Here is a 26,477-nt window from a genome sequence, read left to right as displayed (position 1 = left end):
GCTAGCACGTGATTCGATGTCATTATATCTGTGGCCAATGACCTTGAGCCTTCTTGGATGGGCACTTCTACTATAACTCTATGGCATTTTTTGAGCTCTAACCTTAGAATTGGGGATGATGTACTGTCCCATGAGTGACAGAAAACTGAGCCAATCACGACAGAAGACTGAGCCAATCAGGTGCAACGCTCTGTACTTTCTGCTGGCTAGCCCTACCACCACAGAAAGCACTGAGCTAGGCTGAAACACCTGCATTTTGGAGCTGCCTTACTCAAGAAAACAAAAAAGAGACCATGTTTGTATGCGGTTTTATTAACTCAATTACTTGTTTTTTTAGTACATTGTTTGCAAACTGATATGTGACACGTATTAATGCCAAATAACAAGCAAAACAGGCAAGCTCCCCCCACAAAAAATATATATTATTATTATTATTTTATTTATTTTTTAACCTAAAAGAGTGGGGCTCAAAACACCTGCCCTGAATGACGGGCCGTCATTGATTATAGATAATAAATGCTCAGGGAACTTCTAAGAATGCTACAGAATTTGTGGAGCAGCAAAAATATCAGCATACTCCAAATACAGAGGTTGTGAATTCAAATCCCAGTTAGGGTCATAGTGCAAATTCAGTACAAGTGATCATTTAAAATATAATCAAAGTTTATTGGTTGTGTACACAGGTGCAGAAAAAATGCTTGTGTTTCTAGCTCCAATTGTGCAGTAATACCTAGCAATAAAAAAAGATGCACAACATAATCCAGAAATATAACAAAATAAGATATATAGGATGAGCCACGACGAGACTACAGTATATACATAAAGTGGGTGAAGCAGTATGTAAACATGAGTAAAGTGACCAGTGTTCAATGATTATGCACATAGGGCAGCAGTCTCTAATGTGCAGGGTAGAGTACCAGGTGGTATCAGGCTAGAACAGTAACTAAGGTTCAGGGCAGGGTACTAGTGGTTATTGGTGACTGATGGCATGGTGATAGAAGCTGTTTCTCAGTCTCTCTGACCCAACTTTGATGTACCTGTACTTTGCATTCCAGATGGTAAAAATGCTGTGGTTGAGATCCTTGATGTTTTTATTGGCCTTTCTGTGACACCAGGTGCTGTAGAGAGAGCAGGCAGTGTGCCCCTGTTGATGCGTTGGGCTGACCTCACCACCCACTGGAGAGCCCTGTGATTGCAGACGGTGCAATTGCCATACCAGGTGCTGATACAGCCTAACAGGATGCTCTCAATGGTGCATCTGTACAAGTTTGTAAGGATCTTAGGGTCCAAGCCACATTTCTGCAGCCTTCTAATATTGAAGAGTCACTGTTGCAACTTCTTCACCACGCTGTCTGTGTGAAGGGACCATTTCAGATTGTCAGTGATGTGCAAGCTGAGGAACCTTTGACCCTCTCCGTCTTGTTGATGTGGATGGGGGTGTACCTTCTCTGCTGTCTCCTGTAGTTCCCGATCAGCTCTTTTGTTGATGTTGAGGGAGAGGTTATTTTCCTGGCTCCACTCCACCAGGGCTCACACCTCCTGCATGTAGTACAGGACTCTCTAACCCTGTTCCTGGAGAGCCACCCTCCTGTAGGTGTTCGCTCCAACCCTGTTCCTGGAGAGCCTCCCTCCTGTAGGTGTTCGCTCCAACCCTGTTCCTGGAGAGCCACCCTCCTGTAGGTGTTCGCTCCAACCCTGTTCCTGGAGAGCCACCCTCCTGTAGGTGTTCGCTCCAACCCTGTTCCTGGAGAGCCACCCTCCTGTAGGTGTTCACTCCAACCCTGTTCCTGGAGAGCCACCCTCCTGTAGGTGTTCGCTCCAACCCTGTTCCTGGAGAGCCACCCTCCTGTAGGATGGTAGCTTTCCAGGAACAGGGTTGGAGCGAACACCTACAGGATGGTAGCTCTCCAGGAACAGGGTTGGAGCGAACACCTACAGGATGGTAGCTCTCCAGGAACAGGGTTGGAGAGCCCTGCTGTCTTATTGTTATTGGTAATCAGGCCTACCACTGTTGTGTTGTCAGCAAGCTTGATGGTTGAGTTGAAGACGTGCGTGGCCATGCAGTCATGGTTGAACAGGGAGTACAGGAGGGGACTAAGCACGCATCGATGTGGGGCCCCCTTGTTGAGGATCAGTGGGTGTTGTTTTCTACCTTCACCACTTGGGGTCGGCCAGTCAGGAAGTCCAGGACCGAGTTGCACAGGGATGTGTTCAGAACCAGGGCCATGAGCTTAGTAGTGAGATTGGAGGCACTATGATGTTGAAGGCTAAGCAATGAACAGCGTTCTTACATAGGTATTTCTCTTATCCAGGTAGTGTGCGTCGTCTGTGGATCTGTTGGAGCGATATGCAAATTGTAGTGTGTCTAGTGTTTTGGATAAGATGGAGGTGATATGGTCCTAGCCTTTTAAAGCACTTGATGATGACAGAAGTGAGTGCTACTGGACAATATTATTGCCATTGATTAAAGATTGTTATACTATTTTAGTTGAACAGTGTACCACTTACACACTTTTCATAACGTTTTATTACTTCCCTTACAAAAAAACACATGTAAGATAAGATAGCTGTTTTAACGTGTGAAAACGCAAGAGACATGTGACGTCAGTTGTTCACATGTGTTACATTTAGAGTTCACGTTACCACCTTTTCACATGTGAGGAGAACAACATGTTTTTCACCTCATTGTGAATTGTAGTTTCACATGTGAAAATCACATTTGCATTTTCACATGTGAAAGCCTACCAGTCATGAAGCATTCCAAAGTAGAATTTCACTTTCACGTGTGTAAAACATTTACGTGAAAATCTAACTCTCACATGTGAAATTGCAAAATCCAATTTTCACTTTCACACGTGGAAAACCAAAGTGAAAATCGAATTTTCAGTTTCTCTGCCTGTCTGTGCGTGTGTGTGGATAAGAGAGAGGAGTGTCACAAAATATCAAGTGGTGATTTAGTGTAAAATGTTACTCATTTCAGGAAACTAGGCGTATGTCGCTGGTCACTACTTACAGGAGAGCCTTTTGAACATAAACTTTTTTAATTTTTTTATCTAAATGTGTTTTTTGGCAGAAATGCCTTCTGGAACATGTGAACTTTCATGTGCCTTAATAACAAACTTGTATACCATCTGTAAATGTGAACAAAATTGCTAAATTACAAGCCTAGTTTTATTAGCCACAGAAAAAGTGAGCAACCTTGCCGCTAGCCATGATTGGCTGAGATAATGAGTGTGCTGGACATGAGTTCGGATTGGTCTGCCATATAGCACACTTCTGTTTATTTGAGCTGGCCAGTATGTGTATGTAATCCTGTCTAACGCAGCTTATTAAAAAAAATAGTTTGCGTAGTAGAACTGCATAGAACTGCTGCTCTCCACTTTCTGGGTGTTGAAATCAGTGGAATTAGAGTATGATGGCTAAGGAGATGGAGAAAACACCTGCCTCCAGATTACATCTTAAAACTAAGGGCAACCATGGCAGCCGTGACAGTGAGAAGTGCCCATCCATGATGTATACGGACGGGTAAGATAGTCTGGCTATCTACGTTTTCAGATATGACATGTTTCTAATTTTGACAGAAAGTTTTTTTCATTTCAAGTTAAAGTGTACTGTTAGCTAGCTAACGTTAGCTGGCTGGCTCGCTTTGCTAGTTATAGTCTAATGTTAGCTAGCTAACCTTGTACCTGGTTGGTTAGCTACCTGCAGATTCATGCAGGGTAGTAATGTCATGAGTTGGGATAAACGTAGCTGGTAAATTCGCTCTGGCTATCTTCTCCGATTTCCGAGCACTTTCATCTGTGTACCAGAGTGCAGAATAACTGACGAATTTACAAATGATCAACACCCGTTGAAAATGGCTGGTGTCGGTAAATGTTGGCTAAATTGTTTCCAGCAGCACAGTTGCAGTCACCAACGCTCTGGATAACATGATAACAGCCTAACCAGCTCTGCTGGGGCAAGTATAATGGTCAGTGAGCTGTTCTCTCATTTGTGTCTGGAAGTAGCCAGCCAACATTAGCCAGTTAGCTTGAGTGTTTGACTGCTGTTGAAAGGACAGAACGCTCGGATCAACCCTTAAAGAGATGGGTGGGGCTAAAGAATAAGAGGGTGTGAATGATGCTGAATGGGTGTAGGCAATGAAGATCTCCATCTCTCCAGAATTACTTTCCCATTGTTCCTCAAATGCAGCGTATGATATACAATTTTGTAACTCTGTGTCTTCTTTTATCCAAAAAAATGTCAAATCAAGGCGGTCAGTCACAAATAGATTCAGTGATGATTTCTCCTGCTGTCCTGCCACCTGTTCTGTCCTATCAGTCGCACGCATGCACGCACACACACACGCACGCACGCACACACACACACACACACACACACACACACACACACACACACACACACACACACACACACACACACACACACACACACACACACACACACACACACACACACACACACACACACACAACCAAAAAGATCCACCCTTCCAGAAAAACTCATCCAATAGTTAACCACCCACCCAGGAAGCAGGTTTTCAGATTTTCTTGCTCTATCTCCTGGTATGTGGAGTGTCTGTCTGTGCCAAGGTCAAGCCCCCTGTTACTTCAGCCTGTAATAATCTCAGATCGAGGTGCAGATCCAGTCATTGTGTGTGTCTTTATGCTGCACACACACATGCATGCACACACACATCAGTGGAGGCTGGTGGGAGGAGCTATAGGAGGATGGGCTCATTGTAATGGCTGGAATGGAGCAAACATGTGGTTTCCATATGTTTGATGTGTTTGATACCGTTCCATTTATTCTATTCTAACCATTACAATGAGCCCATCCTCCTATAGCTTCTCCTACCAGCCTCCACTGACACACACACATACACCCGAGCATGCTTAAAACAAATTGTTCCACAATATCACCAAGATGAATTCAGACCCATGAGAGGAAAAAACATGCTGGACCATGTATATACAAACATCCGTGATGCGTACAAAGCCATCCCCCGCCCACACTTCGGCCAATCAGATCACGTCTCTCTGTTCCTACTCCCCGCTAACAAACAGCAACTCAAGAGGGAGTCACCAACACAGAGAATCAATGCTTCAGGACTGTTTTGAGAATACTGATTGGAATATGTTAAGAAATGTATCCACCCAGGAATCATTCACCAACATTGAGGAATGTACATCGTCAGTCACAGGCATCATTAGGAAATGTGTTGATGATGTTGTACCCACAATGACAACCAAAAACCCTGGATGAACAGAGATATCTGTACCATGCTGAGTGCCCGTACTGCAGCATTCAATGCCAGCATAACGAACCCGATGACTCGGTGGCGTCCGACGCAAGCAGGTATGAGCTCTGCAAATGCAATAGGGTTGCAAAAAGACAATACAGACTCAAACTTGAATTGATGTTGGACAACTCAGACTTAAGACGCATGTGACAAGGACCACAGACTATCATAGACTACAAAGGCAAATCCAGCTGTATGGTGCCCTCCGAAGCCTCCCTCCCAGATGAGCTTAACACATTCTATGCTTTCTTCGAGGCAGACAATACAGAGCCATCCAGGAAGACTCTCTCTGCTCTGGACGACCAGGTGCTTTCGCTCTCCGAGGCTGACAATACAGAGCCATCCAGGAAGACTCTCGCTGCTCTGGACGACCAGGTGCTTTCGCTCTCCGAGGCTGACAATACAGAGCCATCCAGGAAGACTCTCTCTGCTCTGGACGACCAGGTGCTTTCGCTCTCCGAGGCTGACAATACAGAGCCATCCAGGAAGACTCTCGCTGCTCTGGACGACCAGGTGCTTTCGCTCTCCGAGGCTGACAATCCACAGAGCCATCCAGGAAGACTCATCCAGGAAGACTGCTCTGGACGACCAGGTGCTTTCGCTATCCGAGGCAGACAATACAGAGCCATCCAGGAAGACTCTCTCTGCTCTGGACGACCAGGTGCTTTCGCTCTCCGAGGCAGACAATACCGAGCCATCCAGGAAGACTCTCGTTGCTCTGGACGACCAGGTGCTTTCGCTCTCCGAGGCTGACAATACAGAGCCATCCAGGAAGACTCTCTCTGCTCTGGACGACCAGGTGCTTTCGCTCTCCGAGGCTGACAATACAGAGCAATCCAGGAAGACTCTCGCTGCTCTGGACGACCAGGTGCTTTCGCTATCCGAGGCAGACAATACAGAGCCATCCAGGAAGACTCTCTCTGCTCTGGACGACCAGGTGCTTTCGCTCTCCGAGGCAGACAATACCGAGCCATCCAGGAAGACTCTCGTTGCTCTGGACGACCAGGTGCTTTCGCTCTCCGAGGCTGACAATACAGAGCCATCCAGGAAGACTCTCTCTGCTCTGGACGACCAGGTGCTTTCGCTCTCCGAGGCTGACAATACAGAGCCATCCAGGAAGATTCTCGCTGCTCTGGACGACCAGGTGCTTTCGCTCTCCGAGGCAGACAATACAGAGCCATCCAGGAAGACTCTCTCTGCTCTGGACGACAGGTAGCTTTCGCTCTCCGAGGCAGACAATACCGTGCCATCCAGGAAGACTCTCGTTGCTCTGGACGACCAGGTGCTTTCGCTCTCCGAGGCAGACAATACAGAGCCATCCAGGAAGACTCTCGCTGCTCTGGACGACCAGGTGCTTTCGCTCTCCGAGGCAGACAATACAGAGCCATCCAGGAAGACTCTCGCTGCTCTGGACGACCAGGTGCTTTCGCTCTCCGAGGCAGACAATACAGAGTCATCCAGGAAGACTCTCGCTGCTCTGGACGACCAGGTGCTTTCGCTCTCCGAGGCAAACAATACAGAACCATCCAGGAAGACTCTCTCTGCTCTGGACGACCAGGTGCTTTCGCTCTCCGAGGCTGACAATACAGAACCATCCAGGAAGACTCTCTCGGCTCTGGACGACCAGGTGCTTTCGCTCTCCGAGGCAGACAATACAGAACCATCCAGGAAGACTCTCGCTGCTCTGGACGACCAGGTGCTTTCGCTCTCCGATGCAGACAATACAGAGCCATCCAGGAAGACTCTCGCTGCTCTGGACGACCAGGTGCTTTCGCTCTCCGAGGCTGACAATACAGAGCCATCCAGGAAGACTCTCACTGCTCTGGACGACCAGGTGCTTTCGCTCTTCCGAGGCTGACAATACAGAGCCATCCAGGAAGACTCTCGCTGCTCTGGACGACCAGGTGCTTTCGCTCTCCGAGGCTGACAATACAGAGCCATCCAGGAAGACTCTCGCTGCTCTGGACGACCAGGTGCTTTCGCTCTCCGAGGCTGACTTGAGGAAAACTCTCAAAAGAGTGGAAACTCCTAATGGCGCCGACCCAGAGTGTGTGCTGACCAGCTGGCGGGCGTCTTCTCGGATATCTTCAACCTGTCCCTGTCCCAGGCTGTAGTCCACACTTGCTTCAATGAGACCATGATCGTCCCAGTGCCCAAGAAAAACAAGGTGACATGCTCAAATTACATTCCAGTCGCATTCACCAGGTCATCATGAAGTGCTTTGAGAGGCTGGTCTTGGCCCACATCAAGGCCAGCATGCCAGGCACACTGGACCCACTCCAATTTGCCTACCGCTCCAATGATGTTAGGTGATTTGTCCTCGCTCGCTGCCGGTGTTCCAATTCATCCCAAAGGTGTTTGATGGGGTTGAGGTCAGGGCTCTGTGCAGGCCAATCAAGTTCCACACCAATCTTGACAAACCATTTCTGTATGGACCTCTCTTTGTGCATGGGAGCATTGTCATACTGAAACAGGAAAGGGCCTTCCCCAAACTCTAGAATGTCATTGTATGCAATAGTGTCACGGATCCCTCCGGAACTGTCATTACACACACCTGGTCCCCATTTCCTTGATTCGTAATTATATAAGTGGGCCCTTTTATCACTGTGTTCTTGTTGATTATTGTTACAATGTCCGTTGGTCGTGTTAGTACCTGTGCTGTTTTGTTTTGGCCTTTGTGCCACTTGTATTGCACAGATGATTACGGTTATCATCCCATGTGGTATCATTGTGCACTTCTGTTATTTATTCGAGGTACTCCTTGCTCTTTTCTTTGGGTTTCAACCCTGTGTTTTGTATGCGTGTTTGTTTGGTCTTCGTCCCCGTGTCTGTAATTTGGGTATACTAAAAAAACCTGTTAAGCATTCCTGCGCCTGTCTCCCGATCCTTCATACCAATGTGACATGTAGCATTAACATTTCCCTTCAGTGGAACAAAGGGGCCTAGCCCGAACCATGAAAAACAGCCCCAGCTCCAGTGTTGCAACCGAAGACAGACGATTTTTACACGCTACACACTTCAGCACTCAGCAGTCCCGTTCTGTGAGCTTGTGTGTGGCCTACCACTTTGCGGCTGAGTCATTGTTGCTCCTAGACGCTAATTTATCTCACACTGATAGTAGAGCATGTGGATATAATCATCTGGTCCTCTGTACCTCAGTTGGTAGAGTATGGCGTGGGTGCTTGTAATACCAGGATAGTGGGTTCGATTCCTGGGACCCTTGGTAACAAAAATGAATGCACGCTTGACTTGTACGTCGCTTTTGATAAAAGCGCCTGCTAAATGGCTATTATTATAACAGTATATTACATGTAGGCCTAGTATGTGTGACCGATATACTTCAGTCTTGCAAGCAACCTTCTACACCCTTGAAACAATGGAGAAAAATGCCTCCCCATCAGTAATAGTTCTCAGATAAACTCCCAGAGGAACAGGACTCACACACAGATAACTGTTGTGTTCTGCCACCTTATCAGCCCCCTGACAAGCCTCTTTCTGCCGTGACTGTTTCATTAAACAAATTAAACAATTTAGTTGTTAACTTGAGAGAAAGGAAACAGATTTGTCCATGGTCTCTCGTGGGAACAACAGGAAATGACCAAGGACCACCAGACATAACTAACTGGATTTACATGATGTGTTCATGTGGTGTTATGTTCCCATCTCCATCATTATTTTACACCCAACACCTGGGATCTGTTGGGGCATTTCTGCGGGATTGGATCATCTGTTGTTTTCACACAGTCTTTTCTTTGACATGTTCATTTGAATGTAGTTCCAGTCTGTTGTTGTCCGTACAGACTCCGCTACAGAGTTGCAGTCACTAAAGTCCTAAACTGTTCTCTCTGCTACCGCACGGCAAGCGGAACCGGAGCACCGAGTCTAGGTCCAAAAGACTCCTTAACAGTTTCTACCCCCAAGCCATAAAACTGCTGAACAGTTAATCAAATGGCCACCCGGACTATTTACATCGACCCGCCTTTGTTTTTACGCCGCTGCTACTCGCTGTTTATTATCTATGCATCACTTTACAAATGACCTCCACTAATTACCTCCACCTTTACAAATGATCTCCACTAATTACCTCCACCTTTACAAATGACCTCCACTTATTACCTCCACCTTTACAAATGACCTCCACTAATTACCTCCATCTTTACAAATGACCTCCACTAATTACCTCCATCTTTACAAATGACCTCCACTAATTACCTCCATCTTTACAAATGACCTCCACTAATTACCTCCACCTTTACAAATGACCTCCACTAATTACCTCCACCTTTACAAATGATCTCCACTAATTACCTCCATCTTTACAAATGACCTCCACTAATTACCTCCACCTTTACAAATGACCTCCACATTGACTTGGTACCGGTACCCCCTGCATATAGCCTCATTATTGTTATGTAATTTTCTTTTGTTACTTAACAAAATAAGAAAATACATGTTTACTTTAGTTTATTTAGTAAATATTTTCTAATCTCTATTTCTTGAACTGTGTTGTTGGCTAAGGGCTTGTAAGTAAGCATTTCACGGTAAGTTCTACACCTGTTGTATTCGATTTGATATGATTTGCAGGGAGGAGACATTATAGTGTCAGCGTTGGAGTGTGTGTGGCCCCCCATGGTACTTCAATGAGATGAGGTGATCTGTTCGTGTCTGTGTGAGCGTGCGTGTGTGTGTCACCTGGGGCGAGCCAGCGGCTCAGACATTTGGGCCATGGTGCACGTGAATAGCATGGGTAATGGCATCCAGCATCCAGCCCTGTCTCCTCTACATTGCAGGCTGATGTCAGAGACAGACCCAGGCCTGGTCTGCCCCAGGCTACTGGCAACAGCAGATGCAGTAGACTGATTGTAAAACCAGGAAGGATGCTGTTATTTAGTAAAGACAGGACAACATAGGAAGATTGTCTTGTTGTTGTGTTGTCTACCTAATATAAAAACAGTTATGGTCACTCAACACAGTCACAATTTATTTACCGGTGTAGGATTTTAATTTGACCAGTTTCTCACAGCTGGATTCATGCAGCAACAGGACATGTGAATTAATGTGGGAATTATAATTAATGGACATTTTTGTTGGGGTTGATACATTTTAGTTAGGGCAAATCATGTCTGAAATTTAAAGTGGAAATTGCAAACTTTAGAAGCCTTTTAAAATCTCGAATACACTACAAGTTTGCATTTCCTGCCGCACAGGACATTTCCTACAACAACAGGGTGATCAAATGAAGATCCCACGTCTGTATTCTCATATCTGTCTTCAACACAAGCCTGATTGTCCTGTTCCAATCCCGCTCACCATATGTCAATTACAGGACAGTTTTACCAAACAAACAGACAAGAGTTCATGTCCTCCTTGGAATCTTCTTCAGTGCAAGTGAGTGTGTCTGTCTGTCTGTCTGTCTGTCTGTCTGTCTGTCTGTCTGTCTGTCTGTCTGTCTGTCTGTCTGTCTGTCTGTCTGTCTGTCTGTCTGTCCGTCCGTCCGTCCGTCCGTCCGTCCGTCCGTCCGTCTGTCTGTGTGGATGAGAGAGGACTGTCACAGAATATCAAGTGGTGATTTACTGTAAAATAGATTCAGTGGTGATTTCTCCTGCTGTCCTGCCACCTGTTCTGTTCTATCAGTCACACACAAACATACACACACAGACACACACACACAGTTAACAGAGTCACGTCACTGTGAATTCACAACACAGCTTGTTTACCAACGCACAGCTCCCCAAAATCAAACATCATCACTATAATGCTACTTTACCCAGCATAATCAGAGACAGAATCAAGACTCACTGTTGCCTCTGAACAACGAACGAAACACATCACTATATACAGTAATGCTGTTTTACCCAGTCAGTGACACACCAAAAAACTCCATTGGAGGTTATACATACAACTATCTTTACACTTGAATAGCTTCTTTCCAAAACGCTAACATTTTTCTTCTCACAGCAAGGGGCTGTTCAATGACCTTATTTTAATTTTTTTTATCTCTCAAAACAAATCATGTTTTTTTGTGAAACGCTATATCGTCTCACTCTCAGATATTATTATTATTATTTTTAATTTTAAAAAAAAATGTTTTAATCGGCAATCAGTTATGAACAAATTCATATTTTAAATGAAGGCCTAGGAACAGTGGGTTAACAGCCTTGTTCAGGGGCAGAATGACAGATTTGTTACCTTGTCAGCTCAGAGATTTGATCTTGCAACCTTTTGGTTAATAGTCCAACGCTCTAACCACGAGGCTACCTGCCACCCCAAATAAGGAGTACTCCTAGACTTTACACAGTCAAGTGTAACAAAAAACTACAAATTATAGATATGTGACATCAATATTTAATCAAATGTTTTTTTTTAAATCAAATGTATCAATACAGTAATATGAGATCTGTATGTAAAACATTTAAATTTGACATTTAAGACATTTAGCAGATGCTCTTATCCAAAGCAACTTACAGTATTCATCTTAAGATAGCTAGGTGATGTAACGGCGTTCTTCGTTTGTCGAAAGAGAGTCGGACCGAAATGCAGCGTGGTTGTTACTCATGATCTTTAATGAAGGATTGCGATACATGAACATAACTTATACAAATACAAAAACAACAAAACGGAACGTGAAACCTAATACAGCCTATCTGGTGAACACTACACAGAGACAGGAACAATCACCCACGAAATACACAGTGAAACCCCGGCTACCTAAATACGGTTCCCAATCAGAGACAGCGAGAATCACCTGACTCTGATTGAGAACCGCCTCAGGCAGCCAAGCCTATACAACACCCCTACTCAGCCGCAATCCCAATAACTACAAAACCCCAATACGAAATACAACAAAATAAACCCATGTCACACCCTGGCCTGACCAAATAATAAACGAAAACACAAAATACTAAGACCAAGGCGTGACAGGTGAGACAACCACATACATTCAAATATACAGTATTCCATTAGCAGCTAAACAATGGATATATAGCATATTTTTTTTCAACAAAAAAAACACACATTTTAATAAACATCTCAAATCTTTGAATACAACATCTTAGAACACTAATATTTTACTCACTCGTGAAGGTACCCGTAAGAAATTATTTCTGGTGAAAAAACACGAATGTGAAAAATTGGTGGATTTAGCATTTTGAAAATTAACTCTTCACTTGCAGTCTCTCGTGACAGACTTTGTTCCATTCTATCGTACTGTAGCTGACCAGCAAGTACGCGAGATTTGGGTCTGGGTGCCAAGATTACTTACTGTTGCTATGCTGATTGTCATTGAAGGCTAAAACTACAGAGCTTTGGGCAGGGATTGGGCACCCAGAGATGATGGTCTACACTGACTCAGACTGAGTATTACATCATTCTCATCCCCTAACTCTCCCATCCCAGGCTGATCTCTAAAAATACACTTGTATTTTGTACGTTTGAAAAGGTCCTGAGAACGTCTATATATGCCTTCTGCTGTGCTCACCAATAAAAGAGCAACTATTGCCCAGCACTGGCATGAGCTCATGATGCTCAGAGGCAAAGTGCACTGCTCAGACTAAAATGTGCTGTTCTTTCCACTGCGTCACAGCAGTTCACAATGCTCTAGCAAGCCTTTCCCAAACCGTAGCCCTAACCTTGACCAATCGTAATTCATATCTAAACTTAACACTTTGGAGTTGTTTCTGTTTTAGCCCTGTAAACCTCACGGACTTAACCTTGTGACCACACTTAATTAATGCATCAAAAATAGACATGAATCCATAATGCACAGGATTTGAAACTATGAGATCTTGTTACCCATCCTCCCCTAACTCTCCTATCTGCGACAGTGATGAAGTGCCCTGGCTGGGCTTTTCTGACTCCTCAGTGAAAAATGAAGTCATTAGTTTTGCAGGACCAACCGGTGCTGGGGTAGGGAGGGAAGATGTGTCTGTGTCGTGTGTGTGTTGGTATGTGTGTGCTCTTAGGCATCACACGCCTGCATCACTAACCTATCCGTCTCAATCACAACCCCAGTCTGAGCCTAGCCAGAACAGGACAGCATTCAGATGTGGAAATGTATACATCCACTTGTATTGCGAATGGAACTTTGGCAAGTCACATTGATACTTAAAAACATGTTCTGGATCTTTGGCGACTACAATATATATTTTTAAGTCTCCCGCTTTGGGCTGGATTTGTTGATGTGTAGTTCATACATGTATAATCTATGAGCAGAATTAGTCTTACCTCAATTTACCACAAAATCCCTAGTTTGAAAGCGACTGTTTTTTTGGAAGCTGTGCTGCACCATTTTCTATACATTTCCACTTACGTGGGCCAGCCCCCTAGCAATTCGAGTTCTAGCCAAATAACTTACATTTTTTGGGGACCACTTTTGGCTTGTGAGCGCTACTTCCACTGTCTAAAAAGGCAAAAAGTATACAAATGTCCAGGATATTTTACTTTAATACAGTATTTGAATCTAGCTTTTTGACTACAGCATAGTGTCATGATGTTGACCTGGGGGTAGGTTTCTTTCCCCCTTCTTCCTCTCTTCACCCTACTGATGTTACATTTGCAAACCCCTTGGTTAACATAGAGATTCTGGGAACATCAGAAGGTGGAGGGAAATGAACTATATTCTGGTAATCCGATCAATTGAACATATGTGGTGGTACTTAATGAATATGATGTCAGTTCGGTTGTCATCTGAGACATTCTCATCAATGATAAGATGACATAAACTCTACAGTGGAAAGTCTACATATCAGAGTTATCGGATTCACATGGAATTGTTGTTCAATTTAAATGTTTGAATATGAAATTATTCGTGATGGGATGAAATGTGATTTTAGCTTCTAAAATGTGAGATTTGGGTTTTCATAAGGTAGGTCTCTGCTCAATCAGTGGCCCTCCCCTGTGAAGGGACATGGGCTATACAACTTTTCAAACACGCCCTCCTCTTCCTTCCTATATAAAGCCTTGATGACAATATAGCCTCCTGTTCCGAGGATGTGAGGATGACGGTCTGATGTCAGAATGGTTCAGATAATAACTACAGAACGAAGCCAACATCAGTGTGAGCTTTGGTTGCGAATGGTATGAACTTTGAACTCTTATTCACTACAGAAGTGATACCTCCTAGCTGTTGAGTTAGCAACAGCAGCTGCAAACGCAGGTTAGGAAGGAACAGACAGAGTATCCCGTCTCCCACACAACGACATTACTACAACTTATTCAATTTACCACCAGAGACATTCTTCAAAGGACTCGGTTGGGCAACACGGCCTTCCATCTACCACCAACCTACCAAAGCTCAGAGTAAATATTTATTGCATTTTCCTCTTCCAAATGCTTAAGACACTGTATTTACAATAGCACAGCTTCGCCCTTTGTTCCTCAGTCTTCCCGCTCTTTCACTCAAACCCAGCCCTTTTCTTTCGTGTAACAAGCTGTCATATCTGTTCTGCCCGCTAGGGACGTTTTCCTTCATGACGTAATTTGTAATCAAGTTATGATTTAATTATATGTACGTGTAATTCTGTGTGATTAGTTAGGTATTTAGTAAATAAATAATTAAACCCAATTTTGTATTGCTGATTCAACTTGTTAGCCAGGGTTCGTGCAGATTTCCAAGAATTTACAACTTTCAGATGAGACTGAATTAAACATGACAATTAATATTGACTGCTATTGATGTAAAATATTACTAGGTCTTTAAGAGTTTATTCGGAAGATAACAGCTCTATAAATATTATTTTGTGGTGCCCTGACTCTCTAGTTAATTACATTTACATGATTAGCTCAATCAGGTAATATTAATTACGGAGAAATAATTTTATAGAATAGCATGTAATATCACTTAATCCGGCATAGCTAAAGACACGACAATAGCGATCCATTTTTGTTTATATTCAGTCTTTGTTGTGTGTTATACACATGTCCAAACGTACACATTGTCCGGGTGTTATAGTGTGTGTGAGTGATTTTCAATATTCTCTCACTCACTGCAGGCTAAGCCAGGGCCTGTATCCACAAAGCGTCTCAGAGCAGGAGTGCTGATCTAAGATATGTCCATGCAATCTTATTCATTATGATCTAGAAGTCAAACTTGATCCTAGAGACTTTTTGTGGATACGGGCCCAGGTCTCTACACAGTATGTCCTGAAGGGAGTCATATTTCCCCAGCTTTTTCCTTTCCTTTTCCTTCCTCTCCTCTCCTCTCCTCTCCGCTCCTCTCCAACTCATCTATTAGGCTATACTTTGTTTATGTGACCTTGATCTACAGTGTGTGTACAATTGGTGTCACGAGATTTGTTTGTCCTACAGTATAGATCTGTCAGCTACTCTAGTGTTGACGCATGCATGGACCAGAGGCTGCTGCTGCGGCTGCTGTCGGCGGCCGGTTCGGTTGGTAGTGATGCATGTCGACATGTGCCTACGATCCAAAATAACCCTGACTGTGTGTGTGTGTCTGTGTGTGAGAGAGTGTGTGTGGTGTTGCTCAGTTAAGGGAAAAATACTTCATCCTGTCCAGAGACATAACCATCAAAATTACCACAGCAGCAGCTCACTTTTCTGTGATGAGGAATACAGTACAGTATTATTTGCATGGTTGGCTTAACAGAATGTGTTATGAGGGCTCAAGAAGCCAAAAGTCTGAAACAGGTAATGAGGGGCTTGTTAGGAACGTCCAGGATCAGCCTATTGTTTGCCATCTGAGGAGACAGGGTAGTTTAGAAAAATGTGAACCTCTCGCACCTCAGGAGCCTGCCATACCAGATTCTGTTACGCTTATAACAGGCCGCGACCTCCGACCTCCCCCTAATCATCCCCCACCCCTTATCTTAACATACCTACATTAGACATTGTAACAGATTTGGAAATGCATCCTTATACAGATGGAAATGCAAATAAATGCATTTGTGTGAAATGTGTGAAACTAAAAGTATATGCCAGGTAAACAATTGAACTGGTCCCACTAAACCCCCCGTCTCTCTCTCTCTCTCTCTCTCTCTCTCTCTCTCTCTCTCTCTCTCTCTCTCTCTCTCTCTCTCTCTCTCCTCCCTCCCTCCCTCCCTCTCTATCTATCTATCTATCTCTCTCGCCTCCCTCCCTCCCTCCCTCCCTCCCTCCCTATCTATCTCTCTCTCTCTCGCTCTCCCTCCCTCCCCCTCCTCCCTCCCTCCCTCCCTCCCTCCCTCCCTCCCTCCCTCCCTCCCTCCCTCCCTATCTATCTATCTATCTATCTATCTAATCTTTCTTTCTCCATCTCTCTCACTATCTCTCTATATCTCTCTCCTCTGTCTCTCCTCCTCTGTCTGTTTCTACAGAGCGTTGTGGCCATGTACGATGGGACGAGAGTGCCTTCCCCCCAGGACAGTGTCAACGGTGTGCCCCCTGCTGCCGTGAACCTGGCAGGAACAGATGCGGGGTCAGGCGGGTCAGCGTCAGTGCCCACCCCGGCCGTGCAGCCCAAGCCAGAAGAAGAGGAGGGGCCTGAGGTGGAAGAGGAGGAGCCCAGACCAGAGCCTGTCCTGGTGAAGAAGGCCCATAGGGAGATCCTAGACCACGAAAGGAAGAGGAGGGTGGAGCTGAAGTGCATGGAGCTGCAGGAGATGATGGAGGAACAAGGGTGAGTTAAGTTTAGTTAAGTTACAATACACACTGGGTTTACATTTGGAGGGATACACCCTTGTTTGGATGGTCTCTCATGTAGACACACGCTAGAATAGTTCGGTGGATACACAGCATAGGTTATGCCTTGGTTATTGAAGATTTTTTACATGGACAGGAATACACATTTGAATCTTAAAAAGTAATTTTTACATGCTCACTTCAGGTTACACGATGAATTAGACTCCTGATAACAATGAGACATCAAGATGCTCTAGCATGGAGAGAACCAAATATACCAAACAGACAGAGCCTTCAGGTTCTACCCTTTAATAATGATCTATCGCACAGCATTTGATGCACATTACCATTCTAATCGAACATCTCTGCACTTAAAGAAAATGACAACACAGCACTTCTTGCCTCCAGTCAGTAATGGCTGCCAGTCAGCCTGAGCCAGAGAGCTCTGAGAGTCATTGGAAGACTCAGCCACTCTCATTAGCATGTTATCACTCCTCCAGAGCTAAATGGGAGAGAGCCTTAGCGATACACTAACAGCTAGGAGGCTGGCACTACACTATCTACACTACTACCATGGTGGATTTGTGTGGTGACTGGCATCTGCTCTAATCCTCCTAAGGCTCTGGCTGGCTGGCTGGCTGGCTGGCAGGCTGGGTGTGCGTGCGTGCGTGTGTGCGTGTGTGTGTGTGTGTGTGTGCGTGTAAACAGGCCTTCAAGGCAAATACTTCAGGCTAGCAGACCAGCCTCATGGAGGGTACACTAAACAGGTGTTCCAGGGACAGGCATACTTCTCCAGTCGAGCTGTGACCGTCCTTAATAAGGTGCAGTGTGACCTTGTGTCTGGCTGTGAGGCGTGAACAGAGTTATCCTCTGAGACGACTGCACTGTACACAGCCCTGGTGGAACTCACAGAGGCTTCACACTTCACATTGTCATGTCCCAGTTAGCATCAGTGGTGTATGTTTGAATTGCAGGATAGGATAAGCATGTTCGCTAGTACTGCCAAACAGCATTTCTAACAGATATTGGATCATCATGACTACAGGAAACAGTGTAACTGTACGCTGAGTGTACAAAACATTAGGAACACCTTCCAAGTACTTAGTTGCACCCCCCCTTTTGCCCTCAGAACAGCCTCAATTCATCGGGGCATGGACTCTACAAGATGTCAAAAACATTCCACAGGGATGCTGGCCCATTTTGACTCCTGTATCAAGTTGGCTGGATGTCCTTTGGGTGGTGGACCATTCTTGATACACAAGGGAAACTGTTGAGCATGAAAAACCCAGCAGCTTTGCAGTTCTTGACACAAATCAGTGCGACTGGCACCTACTACCATACCCTGTTCAAAGGCACTTCAATCTTTTGTCTTTCCCGTTCACCCTCTGGATGGCACACATACACAATCCATGTCTCAATTGTCTCAAGGCTTAAAAATCTTTCTTTAAACCTGCCTCCTCCCCTTCATTTACACTGATTGAAGTGGATTTAACAAGGGACATCAATAAGGGATCATAGCTTTCACATGGATTCACCTGGTCAGTCTCTTTCATGGAAAGAGCAGGTGTTCTTAATGTTTTGTACACTCATTGTATATTCTCTGGCAGCTGTTTTCCAGTGTGTAGAAGGGTCATTCAAACTGTCCTTTAGGGGAGTCACAGTGAATAGATTGGGTAACATGAGATGCCTAACTGTCACAGGGTTTTGAAGGGTTTTGAAGTGCAACCCCCCTCCTCCAGAGCAATGAACTAATCCATGGCTCCTGCCTGGGGGTCTAGGATAAGTAGGTTCGGTTGCGTCTTAGCAACATTATCATATGTGCCTCTGCCTGGAACCCTATTTGCTCTCCTTTTAGCCCCATCCATACCCAACAGTAAGCAGCCAATCTTCCTCCCTCCCAGCCCTCCCTCTCAAGTAAGGAGCCATGCTGGAACCTGGCCTCAGCCTCATTAGGACTGATAGTTAATGGCGGCTGGAAGGCCATGCCTGGCTGGGCCAGATTGATGTGGCTGATAGGGAGCTGGCTGCCTGGATGTCAGCAGCAGAGGATAGGAGAGTGGCATCACTGCCATCTGTCAGACAGGGAAGGGCCCACTCTCTCTGGGCTCCAGGCGGTCCTCTCCAGGCTCTGGACTAATTGCCTCTGGTTTGGTAAATGGGCCATATGTCCAATGGTGAGCCCCAGTGACAGCTATTATAAAGTAGAATCCCCTGACTACCAGTGTGTTTGTTAAGTACGATAGAGCCACGTGTTTTTATCCCAGCCCTCCATATTCCTCCACATTCAAACAAGGCCACTTTAAATGAAAAAAGAGTGGGAGGGATTGGGGAGGAGGGGATAAATGGATGTAGAGAGGGATGAAGTAGAGGGAGATAGAGAGGGAGAGGAGGGCAGGGCTCAGGCATTAGAAGCAATTAAAATGGTGTCAGGAGTCTGTTTTCATCTGCTAGTGGATTAAAGCCAGCGGGTCACCCTCTAACCTCCTAAACACACACAGACACACACAGACACACACACACACACACACACACACACACACACACACACACACACACACACACACACACACACACACACACACACACACACACACACACACACACACACACACACACACACACACACACACACACACACACACACACACACACTGGCACCCTCCAAGGCCATGGTCAGGGATTAGAATAAAGTGACAGGTTGTATACCAACCCCCCTCTAACAGCGCCCCCATCATCAGTGCAACTTCCCCACCATCCCCCTCTCCCTCCCTCCCCATCCAGGATGTATTAAATCAGTGGATTAATAGTTTGTCGTGTTATAGCCTCACAGCATCACCCTGGGAGCCAATTAGAACAGCCAGTCAATTAAAGGAGCCTGCTCATTAAGCTATCTGAAGCCTGCCAGCCTCCCCATTTACTGGTACTAAAGGCTTCCGCATGTTTCGGTCCGGCTGATGCCTAGCCGAATGAGTGTGCTCGCGTAGCTTTGATCTTAGCTTGAAAAGACCTTCACGGGAAAAACAAGAAAAAAGCGGCAATAGTAGAGTTTCACACAGTACATAGCCAGTATACACTTCCTCAAAATTGTCTGAGATCTTAGTTGCGCAATTCTACATCTAACTAGGATGTTTCGAGCAGTATTTCTCAAGGTAAAATTTTTGCATTAAAACACTTCATTGAAGAATCCCTACTGTTGACCAATCACCAACGAAGGGGCGTAGACTTGCCTGAGCACACACAAAAAAACCTTGCAGAAGGCCAAAACAAATAAAAACATTCCAAAATGTCATCATAATATACAGTACCAGTCAAAAGTTTGGACTCAAATCAAATCAAGTTTTATTATTCGCATGCTCCGAATACAGTGAAATTCTTACTTACAAGCCCTTAACCAACAGTGCAGTTAAACTTTGGTTGAGCTGTGCAATTAGCATGAGGTTGTACGTAACAAGAAAATTTCCCAGAACATAGACATATCTGATATTGGCAGAAAGCTTAAATTCTTGTTAATCAAACTGCACTGTCCAATTTACAGTAGCTATTACAGTGAAAAAATACCATGCTATTGTTTGAGGAGAGTGCACCGTTTTGAACATGAAAAGTTACTAATTAACCTCTTGCTCCTACCTGGCACGCAGGCGTCCCATCTAGAGGTCTGGAAATGCAAATGCGCTACGCTAAATGCTAATAGTATTAGTTAAAACTCAAACGTTCATTAAAATACACATGCAGGGTATTGAATTAAAGCTACACTCGTTGTGAATCCAGGCAACAAGTCAGATTTTTAAAATGCTTTTCGGCGAAAGCATGAGAAGCTATTATCTGATAGCATGTAACACCCCAAAAGAACAAAATAATTAGCATAGTCGGCGCTACACAAACCGCACAAATAAAATATAAAACATTCATTACCTTTGACCATCTTCTTTGTTGGCACTCCTAGATGTCCCATAATCACTATTGGGTCTTTTTTTCGATTAAATCGGTCCATATATAGCCTAGATATCGATCTATGAAGACTGTGTGATAAACGGAAAAAAATAGCGTTTCATAACGTAACGTCATTTTTTTAAATTCAAAAAGTCGACGATAAACTTTCACAAAACACTTTGAAATACTTTTGTAATGCAACTTTAGGTATTAGTAAACGTTAACCACTTGCTCCTACCTGGCACGCAGACGTCCCATCTAGAGCTCTGGAAATGCAAATGCGCTACGCTAAATGCTAATAGTATTAGTTAAAACTCAAACGTTCATTAAAATACACATGCAGGGTATTGAATTAAAGCTACACTCGTTGTGAATCCAGGCAACAAGTCAGATTTTTAAAATTATTTTCGGCGAAAGCATGAGAAGCTATTATCTGATAGCATGAAACACCACAAAAGACCCGCAGGGGACGTAAACAAAATAATTAGCATATTCGGCGCTACACAAACCGCACAATAAAATATAAAACACTCATTACCTTTGACCATCTTCTTTGTTGGCACTCCTAGATGTCCCATGATAACTATTGGGTCTTTTTTCGATTAAATCGGTCCATATATAGCCTAGATATCGTTCTATGTAGACTGTATGATAAACGGGAAAAAAGAGCGTTTCATAACGTAACTGTAACGTCGTTCGTCTGTTGTATGAAGAGAGTCAGACCGAAATGCAGCGTGTAGGTTACTCATGACTTTAATGAAGATAAATGCGGTACATGAAATAACTGAAGAAGAAAACAACAAACGGAACGAAACTAATTACAGCCTATCTGGTGACTAACACAGAGACAGGTACAATCACCCACAAAATACAACGCGCACTCAGGCTACCTATGTTATGCAGGTGAATGAGGACCCAAAAGCGACTTGGCGAAAACAGAGTCTTTATTCCAATAAAGGAAATATGCAATACTCCTAGACAAATCGGAGCGGTAAACAAAGCATAAAAAACAATTCCACTCGTAATGACGAGGACAGACTGGAGACTCGACCATAAACTGTAGGTTGCCTCGGGAAGGCACTGACCGTAGCAGACTCAGACACCTGCTCACCACGCAGCATCTGAGGGAAACACGACACGACAGGGCGAGACAAGGACACAGCACGGTGAACAATATACAAGGATCCGACAGGACAGAAACGGAAGACAAGGGGAGAAATAGGGACTCTAATCAGAGGGCAAGATACGGAACAGGTGTGAAAAGATTAGATGATTGATTAGGGGAATAGGAACAGCTGGGAGCAGGAACGGAACGATAGAGAGAAGAGAGAGAGGGAGGGAGAGAGAAAAAGGGAACGAACCTAAAAAGACCAGCAGGGGGAAAACGAACAGAAGGGAAAGCAAAATGACAAGACAATATAAGACAAAACATGACAGTACCCCCACTCACCGAGCGCCTCCTGGCGCACTCGAGGAGGAATCCTGGCGGCAACGGAGGAAATCATCAATCAGCGAACGGTCCAGCACGTCGCGAGACGGAACCCAACTCCTCTCCTCAGGACCGTAACCCTCCCAATCCAGTAAGTATTGGTGACCCCGTCCCCGAGAACGCATGTCCATGATCCTACGTACCTTGTAAATAGGTGCGCTCTCGACAAGGACGGGAGGGGGGAGGGAAGACGAACGGGGTGCGAAGAAAGGGCTTGACACAGGAGACATGGAAGACAGGATGGACGCGACGAAGATGTCGCGGAAGAAGCAGTCGCACAGCGACAGGATTGACGACCTGGGAGACACGGAACGGACCAATGAACCGCGGAGTCAACTTACGAGAAGCTGTCGTAAGAGGAAGGTTGCGAGTGGAAAGCCACACTCTCTGGCCGCAACAATACCTAGGACTCTTAATCCTACGTTTATTGGCGGCTCTCACAGTCTGTGCCCTGTAACGGCAAAGTGCAGACCTCACCCTCCTCCAGGTGCGCTCACAACGTTGGACAAACGCTTGAGCGGAGGGAACGCTGGACTCGGCAAGCTGGGATGAGAACAGAGGAGGCTGGTAACTCAGACTACTCTGAAACGGAGATAACCCGGTAGCAGACGAAGGAAGCGAGTTGTGAGCGTATTCTGCCCAGGGGAGCTGTTCTGCCCAAGATGCAGGGTTTCTGAAAGAAAGGCTGCGTAGTATGCGACCAATCGTCTGATTGGCCCTCTCTGCTTGACCGTTAGACTGGGGATGAAACCCGGAAGAGAGACTGACGGACGCACCAATCAAACGACAGAACTCCCTCCAAAACTGTGACGTGAATTGCGGGCCTCTGTCTGAAACGGCGTCTAACGGGAGGCCATGAATTCTGAACACATTCTCGATGATGATTTGTGCCGTCTCCTTAGCGGAAGGAAGTTTAGCGAGGGGAATGAAATGTGCCGCCTTAGAGAACCTATCAACAACCGTAAGAATCACAGTCTTCCCCGCAGACAAAGGCAGACCGGTAATGAAGTCTAGGGCGATGTGAGACCATGGTCGAGAAGGAATGGGAAGCGGTCTGAGACGACCGGCAGGAGGAGAGTTACCTGACTTAGTCTGCGCGCAGTCCGAACAAGCAGCCACGAAACGGCGCGTGTCACGCTCCTGAGTAGGCCACCAAAAGCGCTGGCGAATAGAAGCAAGAGTACCTCGAACGCCGGGATGACCAGCTAACTTGGCAGAGTGAGCCCACTGAAGAACAGCCAGACGAGTAGAAACAGGAACGAAAAGAAGGTTACTAGGACAAGCGCGCGGCGACGCAGTGTGCGTGAGTGCTTGCTTAACCTGTCTTTCAATTCCCCAGACTGTCAACCCGACAACACGCCCATAAGGAAGAATCCCCTCGGGATCAGTAGAAGCCACAGAAGAACTAAAAGACGGGATAAGGCATCAGGCTTGGTGTTCTTACTACCCGGACGGTAAGAAATCACAAACTCGAAACGAGCGAAAAACAACGCCCAACGAGCTTGACGAGCATTAAGTCGTTTGGCAGAACGGATGTACTCAAGGTTCTTATGGTCTGTCCAAACGACAAAAGGAACGGTCGCCCCCTCCAACCACTGTCGCCATTCGCCTAGGGCTAAGCGGATGGCGAGCAGTTCGCGGTTACCCACATCATAGTTGCGTTCAGATGGCGACAGGCGATGAGAAAAATAAGCGCAAGGATGAACCTTATCGTCAGACTGGAAGCGCTGGGATAGAATGGCTCCCACGCCTACCTCTGAAGCGTCAACCTCGACAATGAATTGTCTAGTGACGTCAGGAGTAACGAGGATAGGAGCGGACGTAAAACGTTCTTTTAGAAGATCAAAAGCTCCCTGGGCGGAACCGGACCACTTAAAACACGTCTTGACAGAAGTAAGAGCTGTGAGAGGGGCAGCAACTTGACCGAAATTACGAATGAAACGCAGATAGAAATTAGCGAAACCTAGAAAGCGCTGCAACTCGACACGTGACCTTGGAACGGGCCACTCACTGCAGCTTGGACCTTAGCGGAATCCATCTGAATGCCTTCAGCGGAAATAACAGAACCGAGAAAAGTAACGGAGGAGACATGAAAAGAGCACTTCTCAGCCTTCACGTAGAGACAATTCTCTAAAAGGCGCTGGAGTACACGTCGAACGTGCTGAACATGAATCTCGAGTGACGGTGAAAAAATCAGGATATCGTCAAGGTAGACAAAAACAAAGATGTTCAGCATGTCTCTCAGAACATCATTAACTAATGCCTGAAAAACAGCTGGCGCATTGGCGAGACCAAACGGCAGAACCCGGTACTCAAAATGCCCTAACGGAGTGTTAAACGCCGTTTTCCACTCGTCCCCCTCTCTGATGCGCACGAGATGGTAAGCGTTACGAAGGTCCAACTTAGTAAAGCACCTGGCTCCCTGCAGAATCTCGAAGGCTGATGACATAAGGGGAAGCGGATAACGATTCTTAACCGTTATGTCATTCAGCCCTCGATAATCCACGCAGGGGCGCAGAGTACCGTCCTTTTCTTAACAAAAGAACACCGCCCGGCCGGAGAGGAAGAAGGCACTATGGTACCGGCGTCAAGAGACACAGATAAATAATCCTCGAGAGCCTTACGTTCGGGAGCCGACAGAGAGTATAGTCTACCCCGAGGAGGAGTGGTCCCCGAAAGGAGATCAATACTACAATCATACGACCGGTGAGGAGGAAGGGAGTTGGCTCGGGACCGACTGAAGACCGTGCGCAGATCATGATATTCCTCCGGCACTCCTGTCAAATCGCCAGGTTCCTCCTGAGAAGTGGGGACAGAAGAAATGGGAGGGATGGCAGACATTAAACACTTCACATGACAAGAAACGTTCCAGGATAGGATAGAATTACTAGACCAATTAATAGAAGGATTATGACATACTAGCCAGGGATGACCAAAACAACAGGTGTAAACGGTGAACGAAAAATCAAAAAAGAAATAGTCTCACTGTGGTTACCAGATACTGTGAGGGTTAAAGGTAGTGTCTCATATCTGATACTGGGGAGATGACTACCATCTAAGGCGAACATGGGCGTAGGCTTGTCTAACTGTCTGAAAGGAATGTCATGTTTCCGAGCCCATGCTTCGTCCATAAAACAACCCTCAGCCCCAGAGTCTATCAAGGCACTGCATGTAGCACCCGAACCGGTCCAGCGTAGATGGACCGACATAGTAGTACAGGATCTAGATGGAGAGACCTGAGTAGTAGCGCTCACCAGTAGCCCTCCGCTTACTGATGAGCTCTGGCTTTTACTGGACATGAATTGACAAAATGTCCAGCAAGTCCGCAATAGAGGCACAGGCGGTTGGTGATCCTCCGTTCCCTCTCCTTAGTCGAGATGCGAATACCTCCCAGCTGCATGGGCTCAGTCTCTGAGCCAGAGGAGGGAGATGGTTGCGATGCGGAGCAGGGAAACACCGTTAACGCGAGCTCTCTTCCACGAGCTTGGTGACGAAGATCTACCCGTCGTTCTATGCGGATGGCGAGAGCAATCAAAGAGTCCACACTGGAAGGAACCTCCCGGGAGAGAATCTCATCTTTAACCACTGCGTGGAGTCCCTCCAGAAAACGAGCGAGCAGCGCCGGCTCGTTCCAGTCACTAGAGGCAGCAAGAGTGCGAAACTCTATAGAGTAATCCGTTATGGATCGATCACCTTGGCATAGGGAAGCCAGGGCCCTAGAAGCCTCCCTACCAAAAACTGAACGGTCAAAAACCCGAATCATCTCCTCTTTAAAGTTCTGATAATTGTTAGAACAATCAGCCCTTGCCTCCCAGATAGCTGTGCCCCACTCTCGAGCCCGGCCAGTAAGGAGTGATATGACGTAAGCAACCCGAGCTCTCTCTCTAGAGTATGTGTTGGGTTGGAGAGAGAACACAATATCACACTGGGTGAGAAAGGAGCGGCACTCCGTGGGCTGCCCGGAGTAACAAGGTGGGTTATTAACCCTAGGTTCCGGAGGCTCGGCAGACCAGGAAGTAACAGGTGGCACGAGACGAAGACTCTGGAACTGTCCAGAGAGGTCGGAAACCTGAGCGGCCAGGTTCTCCACGGCATGACGAGCAGCAGACAATTCCTGCTCGTGTCTGCCGAGCATGGCTCCTT

The 26,477-nt window shown here is 45.8% G+C and overlaps 1 protein-coding gene across 3 annotated transcripts in view; it reads left to right on the top strand.

Moving 5' to 3' along the window:
* The window catches only part of LOC124000593 (serine/arginine repetitive matrix protein 3-like), a 168,482-nt gene that overhangs the window by 78,227 nt on the left and 63,778 nt on the right, over positions 1–26,477 (top strand). For all 3 annotated transcript variants that reach the window (XM_046307089.1, XM_046307088.1, XM_046307087.1), the window contains exon 2: positions 16,612–16,913. In XM_046307089.1, coding sequence (XP_046163045.1) covers positions 16,624–16,913 — 290 coding nt within the window. In that variant the 5' untranslated portion in view covers positions 16,612–16,623. The remainder of the gene's footprint in view (positions 1–16,611; positions 16,914–26,477) is intronic.

Source organism: Oncorhynchus gorbuscha, linkage group LG16, assembly GCF_021184085.1.
Source record: "Oncorhynchus gorbuscha isolate QuinsamMale2020 ecotype Even-year linkage group LG16, OgorEven_v1.0, whole genome shotgun sequence".
Lineage (NCBI taxonomy): Eukaryota > Metazoa > Chordata > Actinopteri > Salmoniformes > Salmonidae > Oncorhynchus > Oncorhynchus gorbuscha.
Note: the sequence above shows the minus strand (reverse complement) of the source record. Positions and strands in the feature narration are given on the sequence as shown.